The sequence below is a fragment of the Podarcis liolepis genome (genome assembly GCF_965112155.1).
Source record: "Podarcis liolepis genome assembly, chromosome: 1".
NCBI lineage: Eukaryota > Metazoa > Chordata > Lepidosauria > Squamata > Lacertidae > Podarcis > Podarcis liolepis.
Window position 1 is genome coordinate 30,826,750 of NC_139554.1, and position 17,918 is coordinate 30,844,667.

The window sequence follows — 17,918 nt, forward strand, 5'->3', positions numbered from 1 at the left end:
GAAATTAATTTTGCAGATTCCAAATTGCTCTTTAACATGGAACATCACCACAAGAGAATAATCATGGAAGCCATCGAGATAGAGAAACACCCTCACAACATGAACAAGCGTGACGACACGTCCCGCCTGCCAGACATCTGGAAATTAGCCCTCCCCACAAAAACCGACACCAGAACCAGAGGCACACAGAACGCCATCACCAATCAACCACACCAGACCCAAACCCAGACCCTCTCCACAGATAAATTACAGACACCATCCAGTAGCCAAACCATAGTGGCACCTCCGGATGCTGCACCCCCCTGCAATCCCTACACAGATCTGGCTGGCACAGGGCACAAAACCACAGCTCGCCCCTATACACGAAGCCAAGCCAGAGCACAACTAAGTGCAGTACAGCCATCTTCTCAGAAAAACTCTTCACAAGCTCAAGAGGTCAAGACACGAAAGCTTTAGCAACTAATCCACACTTAATGACCCTCCTAAGTGGTACTCAGAATATCACTCAAGAAATCACTCAAGATATCCCTCAAGTAATTAAGGAACAAAAGAAGAAAAGGCACACTAACCTGGGAACTTCCTCTCTGCCCAGAACGTCGGAGCCTATACACCACACCCCCTCAACAGTATTTATAGGAACTCAAACACTGAGATCCTGCTCTGTTCCAGTAACAAGAAGCCGAAAGCACCAGCCTGAAGATGACGAGTGAGACCTCGTCGAAACGTCGCCTAGACACCCCAACTCTTACACGGGAAGACACGGGAAGACACCAAAACCTGCATATATATATATATATATATATATATATATATATATATATATATATATCAGGCACGTCCAGATCCCAAAAGACTGCTATCTACTCCCAGTATAAAAAAACTGGCAGTGATCTACTCATTGTCATTGGAGGGAGGAGGAGCTTTTTTTAGGGGGGAAATTCATTAACTACGGCGCTAACAGGAGCACACAACCATAAAGCCAACTAACGTTGGCAACAGCCTAGAAAATATCGCCCTTTTGACGCTACGTAGGGACAGCGCGAGGGGGGCGGAAACATTCCTTACACATTGCTTTTAATCCCGCGATCGATAAGGATCCTGCGATCGACTGCGATCATCCGGGGATCTACCTGTCAACAGGTTGGACATTGCTGATATATATCATTTGAGCAGCTATGGTAGCGTACATAAATAACTTCCTTTGTTCTTTGGTACCTCTGGACCTATTATTCCTAGAAGGAAAGCTTCTGGGTTTTTTAATAAACATTTTTTAAAGCATTTTTTCCAAGTCATTATAAATCATTTCCCAGAATGCTACCACATATGAAAAAGGTGCCCTCTTTCTCCTTGCACTTCCAACAGGCATCTGATCCTGACTTACACATCTTTGACAGTTGTCAGATACCACCTATACATCATTTTTGTGCGATTTTCTTTTATCACAACCTGGCACTGTTTTTAATTGTGTTATTGGCTCCATTGTGGAGCTAACGACAGCTTGAGAGTTGTTAAGGTGTTGTTGAAGCCCAGTTGCTTGGAGTACATCATCCTTGTTCTTGCATTGGCTCCCAACTTACCTCTGAACCTTTAGGACCTTTAAACTCCTAAATGGTTTGGCCCATTTCTCCCATATGATGCTGCCCACCAGGTGAGATCTTCAAGGATGGGGCTCTGCTCCATGTACCACCACTGTCAGAAGTTAGGTTGGTGGCTATGCATGGGACTGGGCCTCCTCCATGGTGGCTCTTGGGCTTTGCAACTCCCTTCCTTGGGCCACTTCACTTTCCTGTTTTTGGTGGATGGTGAAAGCCATCCTCTTCCATCAGACATTTCATGATGATCTATTTCTTCCAGCCCCAGCTTATCTCCTGTTATGTGGTGGATGCTGTTAGAATCATAGAATAGAATCATAGAGTTGGAATAGACCACAAGGGCCATCGAGTCCAACCCCCTGCCAAGCAGGAAACACCATCAGAGCACTCCTGACATATGGTTGTCAAGCCTCTGCTTAAAGACCTCCAAAGAAGGAGACTCCACCACACTCCTTGGCAGCAAATTCCACTGTCGAACAGCTCTTACTGTCAGGAAGTTCTTCCTAATGTTTAGGTGGAATCTTCTTTCTTATTTCTTGTTATTTTATCCTGTTCAAATTTAATGGCATCTATTTTGTATTTTGATTTGTTTTCTGCTTACCTGTTTTCTGTTTTGAGGGGCTTGGGGCTGAACAGTTAAAAATAAATGTTTACTTACAAATAACCAGAGAGTTGGAAGGGACCTCACTTGCAAAGAATCACTGAACAGGAAGGTCTGATCTCTGCTCGGTGCATGATCTGCAGTACAGGATACACCTACAGCAGCTTGGATTAGATGACCATGCACTCAGCAAAGGAGAGGCTACCATCTCCTGTGGCAATCTGTTCCACCGTCAAGCAGCTCTTACCATGAAGACATTTCTTTTAATATAACCCAAAATCTGCTTCTCTGCAATTTCTACCCCCTGGTGTTAGACTCCCCCTCTGGAGCAGCAGAAAGCAAGTCTGCTCCACACTGATGGCATGCCTAGAAAAGAACTGTGGAAGAAGGGACGTTAGCTCAGTGGCAGAACATCTACCGGTACTTTGCATGGAGAAGGTACCAGCTTCCATCCCTGACATCTGTAGGTAGGGCTGGGAGTGCCACTTACATGAAACTGTGAAGAGCCACTGCAAGTCTGTGTACAGACAATACTGAATTGGATGGACCAATGGTCTGGTTGAAAATAAGACAGCTTCCTATAGCTGAAGTAAACATAATCACTAGACAGGCTCATCCCACCCATTTGGGAACTATAACCAGCCTTGGCAGAAGACCCTCCTAACATTTATGTAGACATTAGGGATCACATTCCCAGCCTCCACTGACCATGTGAACAAGGGTGCAAATAGGCATACCTATGACCTGGTCCCGGCAGTGACCATCGAGATGTCCCCCCTCTCCAAACTATAGAACATACTGTGTTGCCCATCCGCCTGCCCTTTAAGCCTGAAGATCTCTTCCTATGTATCAGGAGAAGCAATCAGCGTTTTCTTTGCACAGGGAAGAGTAGGCTGACCAGATTTCTTTAATTAAGAAAAAGGATCAGGTTTTATTTCAGATAAGCATGCAGGATTAAAATAGACAGAAAGAATAGACAAGGGGCAGCTGTCAGCACTCGTAACAATCTGGAGCGATTATTAATAACGATAAGCAGAAGAAGAGGAATAATAAAGGGGTAATGAAGTGGTCTTGAAAGTGACAGGAGATGGACCTTGATAACAGGTTGTGTAGCCTCGCCTTGGAGCTGCTCTGGAAAGGCGTGCAGGAAAACTCAGCGACAGAGTGAAGAAAGGCAGGCGACTGGAGGGAGAGAAGGAATTGTCTGTGCTTTCTCAGGTTGCCGCTTCTTAAAAGCCCCCCCAAAGGACTATGGCTGAGTGGTAGAGCATCTGCTAAGCAGATCCCAGGCTCAACCCCAGCATCTTCAGGTAGGGCCGGGAATGCCTCCTGTCGGAAGCCCTGGACAGCCGCTGCCAGTCAGTCTGGTCTGACTCAGTATAAGGCAGCTTCCTGTGTTCCTGGCCATGCTCAAGTACCTTTAGCAAAAGCCCACTGCAAAAGCATTTAGCCCTGTGTGCACTCTGAAACCTTGCGTCCTTGTTGCCTCTCGGCATCTTGTAGGAGTCCATTGTGTCGGCATGTGCTGAAGTCAGATTCAGTGGTCTTCTGCACCTGAAATGGGGATGGGGGGGCATCTTGTCCTTTGCCTCAGGTAGCAAAACATTTTGCCCCAGCTTTGACTTCCTTGGTGGAATAATAGCAACAGCCACAAATCAAGGCCCTGCAGCAGTTTGTGCTAGGAAGTGGCTATTGACTGCGGATTCTGATCAAATGTATAACGCAGTATGTTTGCACAGGTAACTAAAAGGGGCACTCATCTGCTAATCAGGGAACCATCACAGAGCCTTCCTTTCAGTTCAGGAGTCATCTTCTTCCCTCAAGCCGCCTGTTGTGCTCTAGGGCAACTCGGCTGCAGTGGGTATGGCTCTGGCTTCCCCATCTACCTAGTGAATACAGGCTGCATGCCATGGCAGAAAAGGATCGGGGAATGCAAAAATTTGGCTCTCCCTCTTTTGCCCTGTGATCCCGCCACTCCAGGCCACCGCAGCAGATGCTGGGAGCATATGCCATGAATTAATTCTGCTTTCCCCGAGAAGCTCCAGCATGAGGAATCATCAGAGTCTTTCCAACTTATTAACATAGCAACCTCCCTAACCTCCAGTCATTTTGTCTCACTTAATGATGTAGCCTTTTCTGAGGTTCTGAGCTGGCAAGCTGAAAGTTGCTCAGAAATCTCCCTGGTTTTTAGCCCCTTTCCCCAGATTTCTTGGAGATATAGAGCCTCAATGCATATCTAGCATTTACTATAAAATTGCTAGTTTTACTTGATAGGGTTACTAACTTTAATATTGAACTCCTAAGGCAAGTCCATATACAAAATTGGTAGCCTCATTCACTGTGATGTACCACAGCTGCATATTCCCGCATTGCAGAGGGACTAGGTGATCTTCGGGTCTCTTACAACCCTACAGTTCTATGCTTCTATGCTTCTATTCTGTGGTTGTCACACAGGGCCTCTCCAACTTGACAACAGAAGATTTTGGGGCACTCGCTACATGAGGGCAGCCACACCTGGCTACTTAATGCACACTGATGGCCACCAGCAGTTTTCATCTTGTCGGTTGTTTACTTGGCCTGTGAATAGTGCAACATGGACATATAAACTCACTCAGGGGGCCTGTCTTCATGAATATCCTAGCATGAGGCCAAGTGATCATCACTGGTATGATAAAGCTTTGAGCTAGCTAGGTTTAGAATCATAGAGTTGGAAGAGACCACAAGGGCCATCGAGTCCAACCCCCTGCCAAGCAGGAAACACCATCAGAGCACTCCTGACATATGGTTGTCAAGCCTCTGCTTAAAGACCTCCAAAGAAGGAGACTCCACCACACTCCTTGGCAGCAAATTCCACTGTTGAACAGCTCTTACTGTCAGGAAGTTCTTTCTAATGTTTAGGTGGAATCTTCTTTCTTGTAGTTTGGATCCATTGCTCTGTGTCCGCTTCTCTGGAGCAGCAGAAAACAACCTTTCTCCCTCCTCTATATGACATCCTTTTATATATTTGAACATGGCTATCATATCACCCCTTAACCTCCTCTTCTCCAGGCTAAACATGCCCAGCTCCCTTAGCCGTTCCTCATAAGGCATCGTTTCCAGGCCTTTGACCATTTTGGTTGCGTTCCAGTTTCTCAGTGTCCTTCTTGAACTGTGGTGCCCAGAACTGGACACAGTACTCCAGGTGAGGTCTGACCAGAGCAGAATACAGTGGCACTATTACTTCCCTTGATCTAGATGCTATACTCCTATTGATGCAGCCCAGAATTGCATTGGCTTTTTTAGCTGCCGCGTCACACTGTTGGCTCATGTCAAGTTTGTGGTCAACCAAGACTCCTAGATCCTTTTCACATGTACTGCTCTCAAGCCAGGTGTCACCCATCTTGTATTTGTGCCTCTCATTTTTTTTGCCCAAGTTTAGCTTCTGCTGCAGTCCAGGAGAGAATCTGACAGTCAGAAGGGCAAACTTGAGATCAGTTCTAGAAAGGTAGTTAGGTCAGGTGAGGCAGATGCAAGTAGCGTAATTGGTACAAACTGAGGAAAAGATTGCAAGACCAAGAATCCAAGACAGAAGCAGCCAGAAGGGGCAAAGAAGGAAGCAATATCTGTGAATGGCATGCAGGACGCTAACAGAAAGACACGCCACTTGGTTCCTAAGGGCCAAAAGAGGTGCAGTAGCCTAGAGATTCCTGAGTCAGGGCTCCAGGACAGCTCCCAGAAGCCTTGTGATTGATGTCTGCCTATGGCTGATGGTCCTGAAATAGATCGTGCAGCAGAAAAAAACACAATAATATGAAAATACTCCTAATGTGTCAGAGTCACTATAGGTTGTATAATTGATAATAGTGCTAAGTAGTGTTTTGCGTCAGTAGGATGATTTCCACTTGTGCAACAGGACTTCCTTCTTCCTCCATTTACACCCAATAAATCTGTTCTGTTGGGTTCCTCCCACCCCGCCACCCCCGGCCAGATCTGAGGATGGTACAGTGAGTCCTGTTGTAGAAGCGAAAGTTGTTCCACTTGTGCAAATTTAGTTTAATGCCACCCAAAGTCACATTTTGAGATCCTTTGCTCCTTGCTACCCTTTTAACAGACCTCAATGTTGATTTCAACAGATGCCGAGTGCTGGAATCAGCTTGCATGAAATATGTCACTGGTGCCATAACTTCAGTGCAACTGAGAGTAGTTACAAAACGGAACATTTTGCTCTGGAATTTTCAACACATGCAGATACTTTCCAGAGAATTCTTTTACATATCAGGGCTTGCCATGCAGCTCTATCCCAGCCAGGACACCTGGGTGCATTCCAGCACATGGCTGAGAACTTGTTGGAGCCTCCAGTCTTGTCTCATTGTTTCCAGTTGCTTACAGAGTAGTGATGATGCACAGCTCATCCTGGGACAGTATCAGGTCATGTGAAAGGGGAAGCAGCAGTTCCCAGCCACATTCCAAAGTCAGTCATGCTGCCAAAATCAAGATCCCGAAGAAACCTAGCAGAGAGGGATAGAAGAAGATGAGGAAATCATGACGCGCTTTCTCCTACTGATGGTGGCTGGAGAATCTGAAAAGCAGGGTGCTATGCATTTGCTTCCAAATTGCAAATTGAAGGGTGATGTGTTGAATTAATTGCATATAACTGACATAATGTATTTGGACTGCATCTGGGTTTTTAGGAACCTAGGAGGCTGCTTTATGCCATGTTAAATCAATCATTTATGTAGCGCAGTGCTGTCTGCAATGCAAAAAATGGCTTTCCATGGTTTCAGGCAGAATTTCTTCCATGCTCTCCTGTATCAGTCCTGTGGCCTTCTGAATGCAGAGAACATGCTGTACCACTGAGCAGAATTTTGAAATATTGTGGCAAGGGCTGTGGTGGTAGGTTAACTTCTCCTATCCCTGTCAAACAAGGGACCATATACCTTCATCCTCTCTCTAATGCAATGGGCTGAAAAATACTGCAATGCATATAGGGGCAGTATCAAGTCAAAAGAAGATGCAGAATACAATAAATGAACACAGCTGGAACATATTCTGCACATTTCAGCATGGAGATTAGATCCACGGTTCTCCCTGATTTTGTGTCTCCTTGTTTGGAAGAAGCAGCCCTTTGCTCCTCCATTCCAGGTCTGTCTCCCTGAAACACCAGCTGAGCACTCCATTATAACTGAATGCAACCGTACCCTGGGCTCACAGCTCCTTTTCCCTTTCAGATTTCAGTTGCCCAGTATCTCAGTTCCTTTGTTTTCATGTTGAAACGAAGCAGACTTGTGTGCAGTAGAGGGGAGGCTGAGTACAGCCAGAACATATAAAACAGGGTGTCAAGGGAGCTGCAGTCCACTGCAATGACCCACTCCTGAGGCTGCTGGGGCCTCCTGCCCTTATTCTCAAGGTAGAGATTCCCTTCAGGTTTCGGGAGTGACAAACAACAGCAAGCGCAACCACAGCAGGACGCCAGCTAAACAGGAAAGCAGAGCACGCCTGAGTTTGACCCTGGAAGATGAGGAAGAAAGTATTCCTACCCCAGTAAGTCCCACAGCTTATAATTAAGAATCACAATACGCATTTTGTCTGTGTAGATCTCCAAGGTTTCCAGGTGTGCATCCAAGGGACTGAGCCACTTTGTTTTTCTGAATTTTAATGAGAGGCTTTTCAAGTGGGGTGTGGATGCTAGGCTCAGTGTGGGTCTTGGTGGAAGAAAAGGCAGCGGGATGGGGGAAGAATATCACTGAAGATCAGCCCATGCCAAGCACTTTTCTGTGCTCCGTGAACAATGATGGTTTTTCTACTACATGTCTAACGCCATGCATGCGTGTACAGATGGAGGAAACGTCAACTCTCTGCTGTCATCCACCCCCATTTCAGATCTTTAGGGGCGAAGACCTTAATAAAAAAATATCCCAGCAGTGCTAAGAATGAAGCCTAAGAATGCAGAGCAGATCTTGGACTTTAGGACCTGCTTCATGGCAGGAGTTCTTAAAGCACTATTATAATTAATATAACAAATGATGTCAACGGAGCACCTCACAGGAAGTCTGACTCCACCACAGGGGTTGGCCTCGTTCTTTCATAAATGAGGAATAAGCAGCAGTCAACGATCCTTTTCTGAAATTTCTTGTGAACTTTGACGGCTCTGGGTTCAGAGCAAGCACTGCTGTAACTCCCAAGGGAATCTTAAGCAAGAATCTGCCCCCACCCACAAGGAAGTCAGCCTTCCTTCTGCAAAAATTATCACTGAGCAATACAGTGATTTAAATCTAGCACCATGATGTGTAAGCACCCCTGACCATGAGTGCTTTAATCCGGGGGGGGGGGGGCTGGCAGCACAGAAATCATCTCAGCTAGTCCCCAAATGGCCACCTGTCATGGATGCTTTAGCTGAGATTCCTGCATTGCAGGGGGTTGGACTAGATGACCCTTGGGGTCCCTTTCCAACTCTACGATTCTAAATAGAGCAATAAAGTATTAGGGCTTTTGCTCACCTCCTTCCCCCCACCCCATCTGAGAGACTTGGTTTTTTGCTTCTTTTTTATCGGGAGATATTGACCCCTCCTATCCGCTCTCTAGGGAAGCGGGTGGCGCTGTAGGTTAAATCACAGAGCCTAGGGGCCACAGGGCCTAGATCAGAAGGTCGGCTGTTCAAATCCCCACAACGGGGTGAGCTCCCGTTGTTCGGTCTCTGCTTCTGCCAACCTAGCAGTTCGAAAGCACGTCAAAGTGCAAGTAGATAAATAGGTACCACTCCAGTGGGAAGGTAAACGGTGTTTCCGTGCACTGCTCTGGTTTTGCCAGAAGCGGCTTAGTCATGCTGGCCACATGACCCAGAAGCTGTACGCCAGCTCCTTTGGCCAATAAAGCGAGATGAGCGCCGCAACCCCAGAGTCGTCCGTGACTGGACCTAATGGTCAGGGGTCCCTTTACCTTTATCCGCTCTCTAACTAGGGAACGAAGAGGTAGGAGAGAATACAGTGGTACCTTGGGTTAAGAACTTAATTCGTTCTGGAGGTCTGTTCTTAACCTGAAACTGTTCTTAACCTGAGGTACCACTTTAGCTCATGGGGCTCCAGCTGTCGCCGCGCTACCAGAGCACGATTTCTGTTTTCATCCTGAAGCAACGTTCTTAACCCGAGGTACTATTTCTGGGTTAGTGGAGTCTGTAACCTGAAGTGTCCGTAACCTGGGGTACCACTGTAGTAAAAAGATCCCAAGCTTGCAACTTTGGCACTGGTTTACTGGTGCTCAGGATGATCTCCAACTAAGCCCTGTACACTGCTAAGCAGGTAAGGCTGGTCTGGAGGCTGAGGGGAAGTCCCTCCCCTCATGGTATGACATCATGACAACAGCCCTGGTTAGCAAAGGAGAGGCACTTTCTGAATGTCAAAGACCACTCCACCAGAACCTTCAGAGAATTGGATGTTGGGCAGCTCCCCAAAAGGCTGTTTCTGTCTCCTCTCCCTTTCAGGAAAAGATGGGTCTTTGGTAGCCTTGCTTTCCTCACTTGCAGGGCATTTAACTGTTCCTAATGCTTTATACCTGTTCGGGAGGGGGCCAGTAGTATGTCTTCAGCCTGCTTTTAGAAGGGTTTCTCTGTTCTTACAAATATTTTTCCACATACCTGCAAAGTCCCCTGAGTATGCAGAAACTCCTACTTTGTCCGTTGGTGGCCTCATTTCACTGCCCTGCCGGTTTGCACATGACCACCAATAAAGAAGCGTTGATGCTGATAAAAGCAAGAGGCGCTCACTCATTTTGAGTTACAGATAGGTAGCCGTGTTGGTCTGCCATAGTCAAAATAAAAAAATTCCTTCCAGTAGCACCTTAAAGACCAACTAAGTTAGTTCTTGGTATGAGCTTTCGTGTGCATGCACGAAATCTGAAGTATCTGAAGAAGTGTGCATGCACACGAAAGCTCATACCAAGAACTAACTTAGTTGGTCTTTAAGGTGCTACTGGAAGGAATTTTTTTATTTTCACTCATTTTGGTTTGGGGAAAACGAGCAGACAGCAAGATCAACCAGGATCTGGGCTTTCAGTGCAATTCATAACAGAAAACTTCTGCTTGCAGTTTGCGTTTCAGTGTAGAACAAAGCTCAAGACAGACTGTGATGTACAGTATGGTGCTTTTTCATATGGATGAACCCATTATTGTTTCTTTCTGTGTGTACTATACAATTTCTCCTCTACATTTCAAATTGTTTTAGAGCACGTGCTAGGGTTGTCACTCAATTAAAGAAACCTTTGTCAAATTATCAATTCAATCTGCATAAATATTTTAGGAAGAATATATAATAGTTCTGAAAGAAAAAAACATACTTCCTTTAGGTCAATCAAGATATGTATAAATTGCAGGTCTTGAAAGTCAATCTATAATTTGTTACGTGTACTTATATAAAAATATTTTTAAATGTTGTGCCCAATTAGTAACTCAAAAGGTTTTTAATCTCAGTACAAACTTGTGAAAAGGTCCAAAACGTCTGGCTGCATGGGAATCACTGGTGAAATATCTAGAGAAGGCAGAAATGGACAAATTAACTGATCTGATTCATAGGAGAAATGGTAGTTCTTAAGAGTTCTATGTTTGTTGCAAAGTGGTAAGCTTTGACAAGATCTTGTTTTTATAAGCATTTTTATTCGTCATCTTGATCAGATTGTACTAATACTGTAATAGAAATACTCTTTTTAACCAATTAAACTGATTAACTGACAAGGTTGGAGCCCTCGCAAACACACCAGGAACAAAACTCCTGCTGAACTCTATGAAACAAGTTTATTAAGTGGACTAAAATGATTCCTCAGATACAAAGCATGGGATCAAAATATAATGCATTACTAATCTGTAGTTGTGCCGGTGTGGTTGGCAGCTGTGCCTGCTTAGCAAAGGAGGCACTCCTGGCTGTCAAAGCTCAACAGCCAAGGCTCAAGCGTTCTTAACTGGAGCGGGGGTCTCCTCCTTTTCTGCCTGCCCCAATTCCCACTCGCTCAGAAGCTCCGAGGCCACCTCTGTGTAGAGATGATTCCAGTCCCAGCTGATATCATCCTGCCAAAAAAAGGAAAGAAATACTAAGTGGAAAAATGTCCCAAAGCATTGCAACACAGTCCAAATGGCGGAAAGAATGCCATGTCCTGTCTAAAAGCTACTTTATAGCAGTAACCCAAATTCTACTAGAAAGCCTGAAGGTTTGACAGTGTGCGTTTTAATCCATACCACTTGCAATGCCACTATTTTATATATCACTGTCAATCATACTGTATATATGATCACAGTAAATGCAAGTCCTCTAGGACTTCTTCCAAACAGGGGTTTGGACATGTTATATGACTGAATTGACTTTGGTCGCCCTGATGGATGACCTTTATCGAGAGAAGGACAGGGGGAGAAAGAGCCTGTTGTTCTTACTTGATCTCTCAGCAGCTTTTGATACCATTGGCCATTGTATCTTCCTGAACTGTCTCCATAAGATGAGCACTGGGGTCACTGCTACACAGTGCTTCAGTTCCTCCAAGGCTGGTTTCAGAGAATAGTGCTGGGCAATTATTTTACAAGCCCCTTGGCAATTGTTTTTTTGGGGGGCTGCAGGGTACTACCCTGTCCCCATTGCTATTTAACATCTACATGAAGCCACGGGGAGTGGTCATAAGAATTAGGGGAGGGGGCTAGAGGGCCAGCTGACCTCAGTGGCCAGGAGTGCCTTTTACCAACTTTAGTTATAGCCATTTCTGGATTGGGATAGCCTGACAGCTGTTGTTCATGCACTGTTAATTTTGATTGGATTACTGTAATGTGCTCTATGCAGGGCTGCCTTTGAGACTGTGCTGGAAGCTGCAGTTAATACAAAAATTCAGTGGTTTGACAGCTCACTGTGGCAGGATCTTGCCATCACATTATACTGCTGCTGAAAGAATTGCACTGGCCACCAACTGGTTACAGGACCAAGTCCAAGCTGCTGGTACTGGTGTACAAAGTCCTACATATTTTGGAACCAGAATACCTAAAAGATTGTCTCATCCTCCTATATACACAAACACTTGCTGCATTGTTCGTTTGGCACAATGTTGTAATCGGGCCTTTAGGGTGGATAGATATGTTGATAGATAACCAGTATAAATTTATTTTTAAAGAACAGTCCACAATCCCAAGAACAGGAAGCTTGCATTGTTAAGAACAGGAAGAATATACAGTCGTACCTTGGTTTTCGAACAGAATGCGTTCCGGAAGTCCGTTCAATTTCCGAAACGTTCGGAAACCAAAGCATGGCTTCCGATTGCAAAGGCGTGCCAGAAACAATAGTGGAAGCCGCATCAGATGTTTGGCTTCCAAAAAAAAGTTCGAAAACCAGAACACTCACTTCCAGGTTTTGATCATTTGGGAGCCGAAACGTACAAATACCAAGGCGTTTGACAATCAAGGTACGACTGTATGGGTAGAAAACTGCCAACAGGAGAGGATTGCAGCAAACAGAAAAAGAAGAAGTACATGTTCTGCATGGAGAAGGACCCAGAATCAATCCCTGGCATTTCCAGGCCTGGAAAAGACTGAAACCCTGCAGAGCAGCTGCAAGTCAGAGCAGACAACACTGAGCTAGATGGACCAATGGTCTGACTTGGTTTAAGGCAGCTTCCTATGTTCCTGCTGAGCAAAAATAATGGTCTAGTTCTCCTCTTGGCCCAGAGCAAACTCACCTCTCGTACATCCTGTTCTGGAGCTAGAACCTTACTGAGCAACTTCAGGTCAACCTCTCCATCCTGTGGGAGCGCATAAAAACGTAATTCAGATCCAAGAACAATAACGGAAACACACATGTTGCACACATCTGTCCTGCTTCTGGATAACTTACATTGCCACTAATGGAGCAAAGCTGTTCAAACGCATCAGCATCTGGATGAGAAAACCAATCCAAAGAGAAATTTTGGCACTCTACAATCTGGAAAAGCCTTTTCACCTTGGGAAGGCTCTGTAGCTAGAACTGCATGAGAGCTTTCTAATTCTCCAGAGTTATCCACATGCTGAGCCTTGGCTCAAAGTATAAAACGGAGTGTGCTTATTCCTTCTGGAGGGAAGGGAGCTCCGCCAAAGGAATTACAACAAAGGGATGGACACTGGATTTAAGTAAAGATCACTAAAGTGGGAAGTGAAGAGGAACACCCGAAGATGCCTTAGCAGACACTGCAAAGCATATACCATGCAGATCTGCCAAACAGGTACTTAACATCTTGTGTTCCAGAATGGCGCTATCAGTAGAATGCTCACCTTATTCACACAGTCTCACCATGAAAAGGGACACCCTGGGGTTTCTGGGAATATAGATTTCTAACTGCCTGCACTCACCAAAGTTTGGAAAGCAGCATACTTCATGAGGTCATTGTCCAGGTCACGGTAGGTCAGCACTCTGTTCACCTGAACGCTGCAATTGGGGACAGAGCAAGGAACCAAATTAGAGCACTCCACAACCCTCACCAGAATCCATATGTTCCACTTGGAATGGGTTTACGTGCTTTATTATTGTATATTCCTTAGTTGTAACCTGCCTTGAGATCTTAGGATGAAGGGCAGTTAAGAAATATTATGAATAAATAAAGCAGCTGCCATAAATACAGACTGATCTTAATAAAAAGTTTGTATTTTTTGGGTTGACACACATATTCAGAGTCCATAGCAGCTGTTCTCTCTCTCCATATGAAAACAACAGAGTTTATCATAACCACCTGTTATTCATAGCAACACCATGTAACTGCTCAAGCAAATCACAACAAAATCTGAATGAGCGGGGTCCACTTATGACTACCAGTTCAGCCCAAGGATTTCCATGGCAGCTGCGATCTTGCTGTTACCTGGGTGGGGCTGCAACCTGCATGGCAAAGTCTTCCTCTTGTACCTCCTCCAAGTCAGGGATCACTGGGATATCTGCAAAGGATGAAGGAGTCATAAGGCTGCAGAACTACCAAAACTCCCTAGTTTTCTCCGTGTGAAAGTAACGTGGAGAAGTCATAGCTCAGTGTTACAGCTCATGCTTTGCACACAAAATGTCCAGGTTCACTTCCTGACGCCTCCAGTTAAAAGGATCACGTAGCAGATGGTGGAGAAGACCTCTGCCTAAGATCCCGGAGAGCAGTTGACAAGAGTGGACAATCCTGGGGTAGATGAACCAATGGACACCAGTGTAAAGCAGCTTGGTATGTTCGTACAATGTATCTCTGAAAACACCAGAGACCCACACTGCAGGGTAAATGCCTATGTGGCTGCTGCACCCTCTTTAAAATTAAATGGATGGATTTGTGCTCCAGTGGGAAGAGGATACAGATCCCAAGAAAGAAAGAAAAGCAAAAGGCTCTCTGTGAAGATTGAGGGATAGCCTGACTGTTATGACAAACTGCCAAATACTACCCAGAGTAATGTTCTTGCAGTCATTTGGCAAAACATACGAGCTCAGACGGCAAATAGAAGATGATTGGGATTATCTCTGTCTTGTTGCTGGCATCCATCTGTCTCAAGGGACAATGGAGTGCACCTCTGGGGGTGAAGTCAAACTGCTGAATTAGCAGCACTGAAATAACCTCCCTGGGGCGCAAGCCTGGGTAGTGTATATGGAGGTCCTGGGCTGCCCAGATAACAAGACCCTCCCCCCTCAGTCTTGCTGGCGTGGTCCAAAGGAAAACACAGCAATATATTTGTCACCAGCTTGGCTGCAGGAGTTGCCAGAAGGAGGCATACAAGGCGCCATCCTACTGCCTTAGAGATTCCACTCTGGATTTGTGTAGGGTTTACTCCTTAGCCTTTTCCCTGGTTTAGGTTTAGGATCAGAGTTTTCCATTTCCTAGGTGGGCTACCTTATCTCTATTTATGTGACAATTCAGACTGCTGGGCTTCAAGTGACAAGAAGCTTCCTCAGGCTTTGCCTACACACATGGCTCAATGTTTTGTGAATAAGGCTGTCACTCAGGACAGCGAGAGTGAAATCAGCTATATTTCCCCCCAGGCAAATATTTATAGTTCTATGCAAGTACCTGCCTGTGTCCATCCAGCTCAGTTCTATTTACATTGACTGGCAGTTACTCTCAAGGATTTCAGAAGAGATCTTTGCCAGTCCTACCTGGAGATGCCAGGGATTGAACCTGTGACTTTCTGCACACAAAGCATGTACTCTACTGCTGAGCAAGTGGCCCTTCCCCAAGCTGGCCTGCCAGCTGCCTGCAAGCAGCATCCAACCGACCAGAACGTGTTGACTATCTGCAGCTCTGGATAGTTCACACTAGACTTGGTTTCACTGCATTCTAATTTTGAATTTGAATAGTGGATTTCATTTTTCTTTTTCAATGCCAGACATTTTGGCCACCCTGGTATGATGAAATACTCCATAAACACTGCATTTCCATTTCCAGTGAACTAGCCCTTGAGCAGCTGAGCTTTAAAGTATGCACCTCCTCTGGTTTTAAGGAGCTGGCCGTCCCTGACTTGTTCTGATTCTGAAAGTGGTTCCAGAACCATACATTCCTCAGGAAACTGGCTGGCAAAGTTCTACTGTGATCCTTTACTCCACTGCCTGAAATGAAAGGGAGATGGCGCCTTGGCAGTGAACAGGCTGCTTCCAATTTTATCCACAACTGTGCTTTTCTAACTAAGCATTTGACTGTTTCCAGCTCTGTCCAGTCTGCAGCCCAGGCTGAAATGAATATTCAAGAGCTGGAAAGGTGCCCTGCCTGTGGAGTCTGGGGTCCAGGACTGGGTCTTTAAAAAAATCTGTGTTTCCCCTTATAGCCCTCTCCCAGTTCCGAAGTGCACAGGTCCCATCTTCCTATCTGCTCTGCATCCCTGCAGGCTTCCCTGACCCTGGCGGAGGAAGTGCTGGTCCATCTGCAACAGGGCAAGGGTTAGCCCGGACTCTTGACAAGAGGGCTGTTTGGAGCAACCCACACAGTGGGATTTCTTTCTAATTGGCTGCCTGGTGAAGGGGCTGAATGAAACCGAGACTGAAGCCAGAGCCGAGCTAAAGCAAGAGACGGTGACAGCTTGGACAATCTCTGCAGAGTTGTGCTTTCCAGCTCCCCAACCACTCAAGGACCTGTTGCCTTCAACGGAGCAGCGTTCAGCTCACAGCAACTTGGATAAAGAGGAACCAGAGCACTGGAGGTGCCATCTTTGTGCCAAACAGCACAGAGATACTCTGTGGCCACCTCCTCAGTGCCATAGCACAGGAAGGCCGGTCAATGCTCATGGAAGATTTGCATAAGCTTATTTCACAGCAGAGGCTCTGGCTGAGCAGGCCACAAAAGAATGACAGAGAAATAAAAAGTGGTGAGAGATAAGCTGGAAACAAATCTAAGACCTGAATCTGTAAGGATCTGGTGGCCTATCAAAGGTTTTGCATACTCAGTCAAGTCCCTTTTAGGAGTTGGTTCTTGCACAGAGAAACCTGCCTTTTAAGTACCACTTTCTGAGCGCAAGAAGCTCAGCAGCTATTCAGAAAACATAGATTGAAGGTATTACTTGGGAACCCTTCATGCAACCCATTTAGTATGGCAAGTTCTGCAGCATACACTGAATATCATACTTACTTGAAATGGGCAGCCAGCCAAGGCCAAACTGATTTCACTATGTGCTGTTAACTCATTTTGCCAGGCTGAAAATGCTTATTGCAATTAAGAAACCAGAGGATCAGAATCATGAAATCAAGAGGAAATACCAAGAATGATGAGGCGCAAATAACATTAAACTAAGTAAGGCTTATTTCTTTTAGGGAAGGCTTCTAAGTACAGAGTATTTCTTTCAGGTAAAGCTTATGTCTTAACTTATTCATCTTGCTCATTGGAAAAAACCACACATAAATAGAACCCTGTATGATTTTTTTTTAAAGATCTAAATGTGCAGGGAAAAGGGCATTATTATCCTGCATTATTACTTGGGAACCTCTTGCCCACAAGTCAGATTAGGTCTGCCAGGCTATCTTCCAGAGCCACACCAACTCACCCCATACCTGCTGCCATATGATAGCAGGGGTCGGGTAGGTAAAGCCTTGGCTGCAAAGGAACAGTTGGGAGCCTTAGGATCCCCACCTGATTGTTCCACTGCAAGCAGTTTTTGCATGGGACACCTCTTAAATTTGCCCCCAAATGCAGTCCCCACTGGGACTGGTTCTACTTGGAAGCTCCCAAATGAAGCCAGTCCCTTCATTTGACAATAATATTTGCAGCTATGGTTTGAATTCAAGCAGCGGCTGCAAGAATCGGGAGTGCACTTGGAGTACACTTCAAATTCTTTGAAACTTAAGGAAGATGTCAAGTGATTGACAGGTGGGCGGCCCTGCCCACCTGTCAAAATCAGCCCACCAGTCAAATCAAGTTCTCTACCCCTGTGTTATCAGATACAGGGCTGGTAAAGCTTTAGCAATAAAGAGCTGTTCGGCAGCTCAAAAGTTACATTTAGAGGTTTCACAAGTACAGCATTTAAAAATCAGCCTTATTCTTTGCTAGAGGTTTTAGTGAAAACATATAGAACCTATTCCTGTTAGAATAAAATGATAAATCTAATAAACATTTCTCAAGGGCAAAGTACCTTCATAAATTAGTTCCCTACAGATTAATCCACATAGTTCAGATAAGAGCATACAGAGAACAGTACAAGATGCATATCACCAGAGATGCTGATCAAATACAAGAAATCTCCCCCCCCCCTTTAGTTTCATTTCATTTAGAAGCATTTGCTTCCAAAATCTTTATAGTAACTCACGCAGGTACTC

General features: G+C 45.3%; 1 protein-coding gene and 1 long non-coding RNA gene across 5 annotated transcripts in view; one reads left to right on the forward strand and one right to left on the reverse strand.

Moving 5' to 3' along the window:
• LOC310707192 overlaps positions 1-9,933 on the forward strand; it is a 22,241-nt gene extending 12,308 nt beyond the window's left edge. For all 3 annotated transcript variants that reach the window (XR_014526382.1, XR_014526383.1, XR_014526384.1), the window contains one exon: positions 6,306-9,933. This is a non-coding gene — a long non-coding RNA (uncharacterized lncRNA). The remainder of the gene's footprint in view (positions 1-6,305) is intronic.
• Positions 9,934-10,935: 1,002 nt separating this feature from the next.
• IFT43 (intraflagellar transport 43) overlaps positions 10,936-17,918 on the reverse strand; it is a 49,504-nt gene continuing 42,521 nt past the window's right edge. For both annotated transcript variants that reach the window (XM_083503539.1, XM_083503540.1), the window contains exons 6-9: positions 14,017-14,089; positions 13,514-13,589; positions 12,868-12,930; positions 10,936-11,224 (exon numbers count right to left, since the gene is read on the reverse strand). In XM_083503539.1, coding sequence (XP_083359665.1) covers positions 11,105-11,224; positions 12,868-12,930; positions 13,514-13,589; positions 14,017-14,089 — 332 coding nt within the window. In that variant the 3' untranslated portion in view covers positions 10,936-11,104. The remainder of the gene's footprint in view (positions 11,225-12,867; positions 12,931-13,513; positions 13,590-14,016; positions 14,090-17,918) is intronic.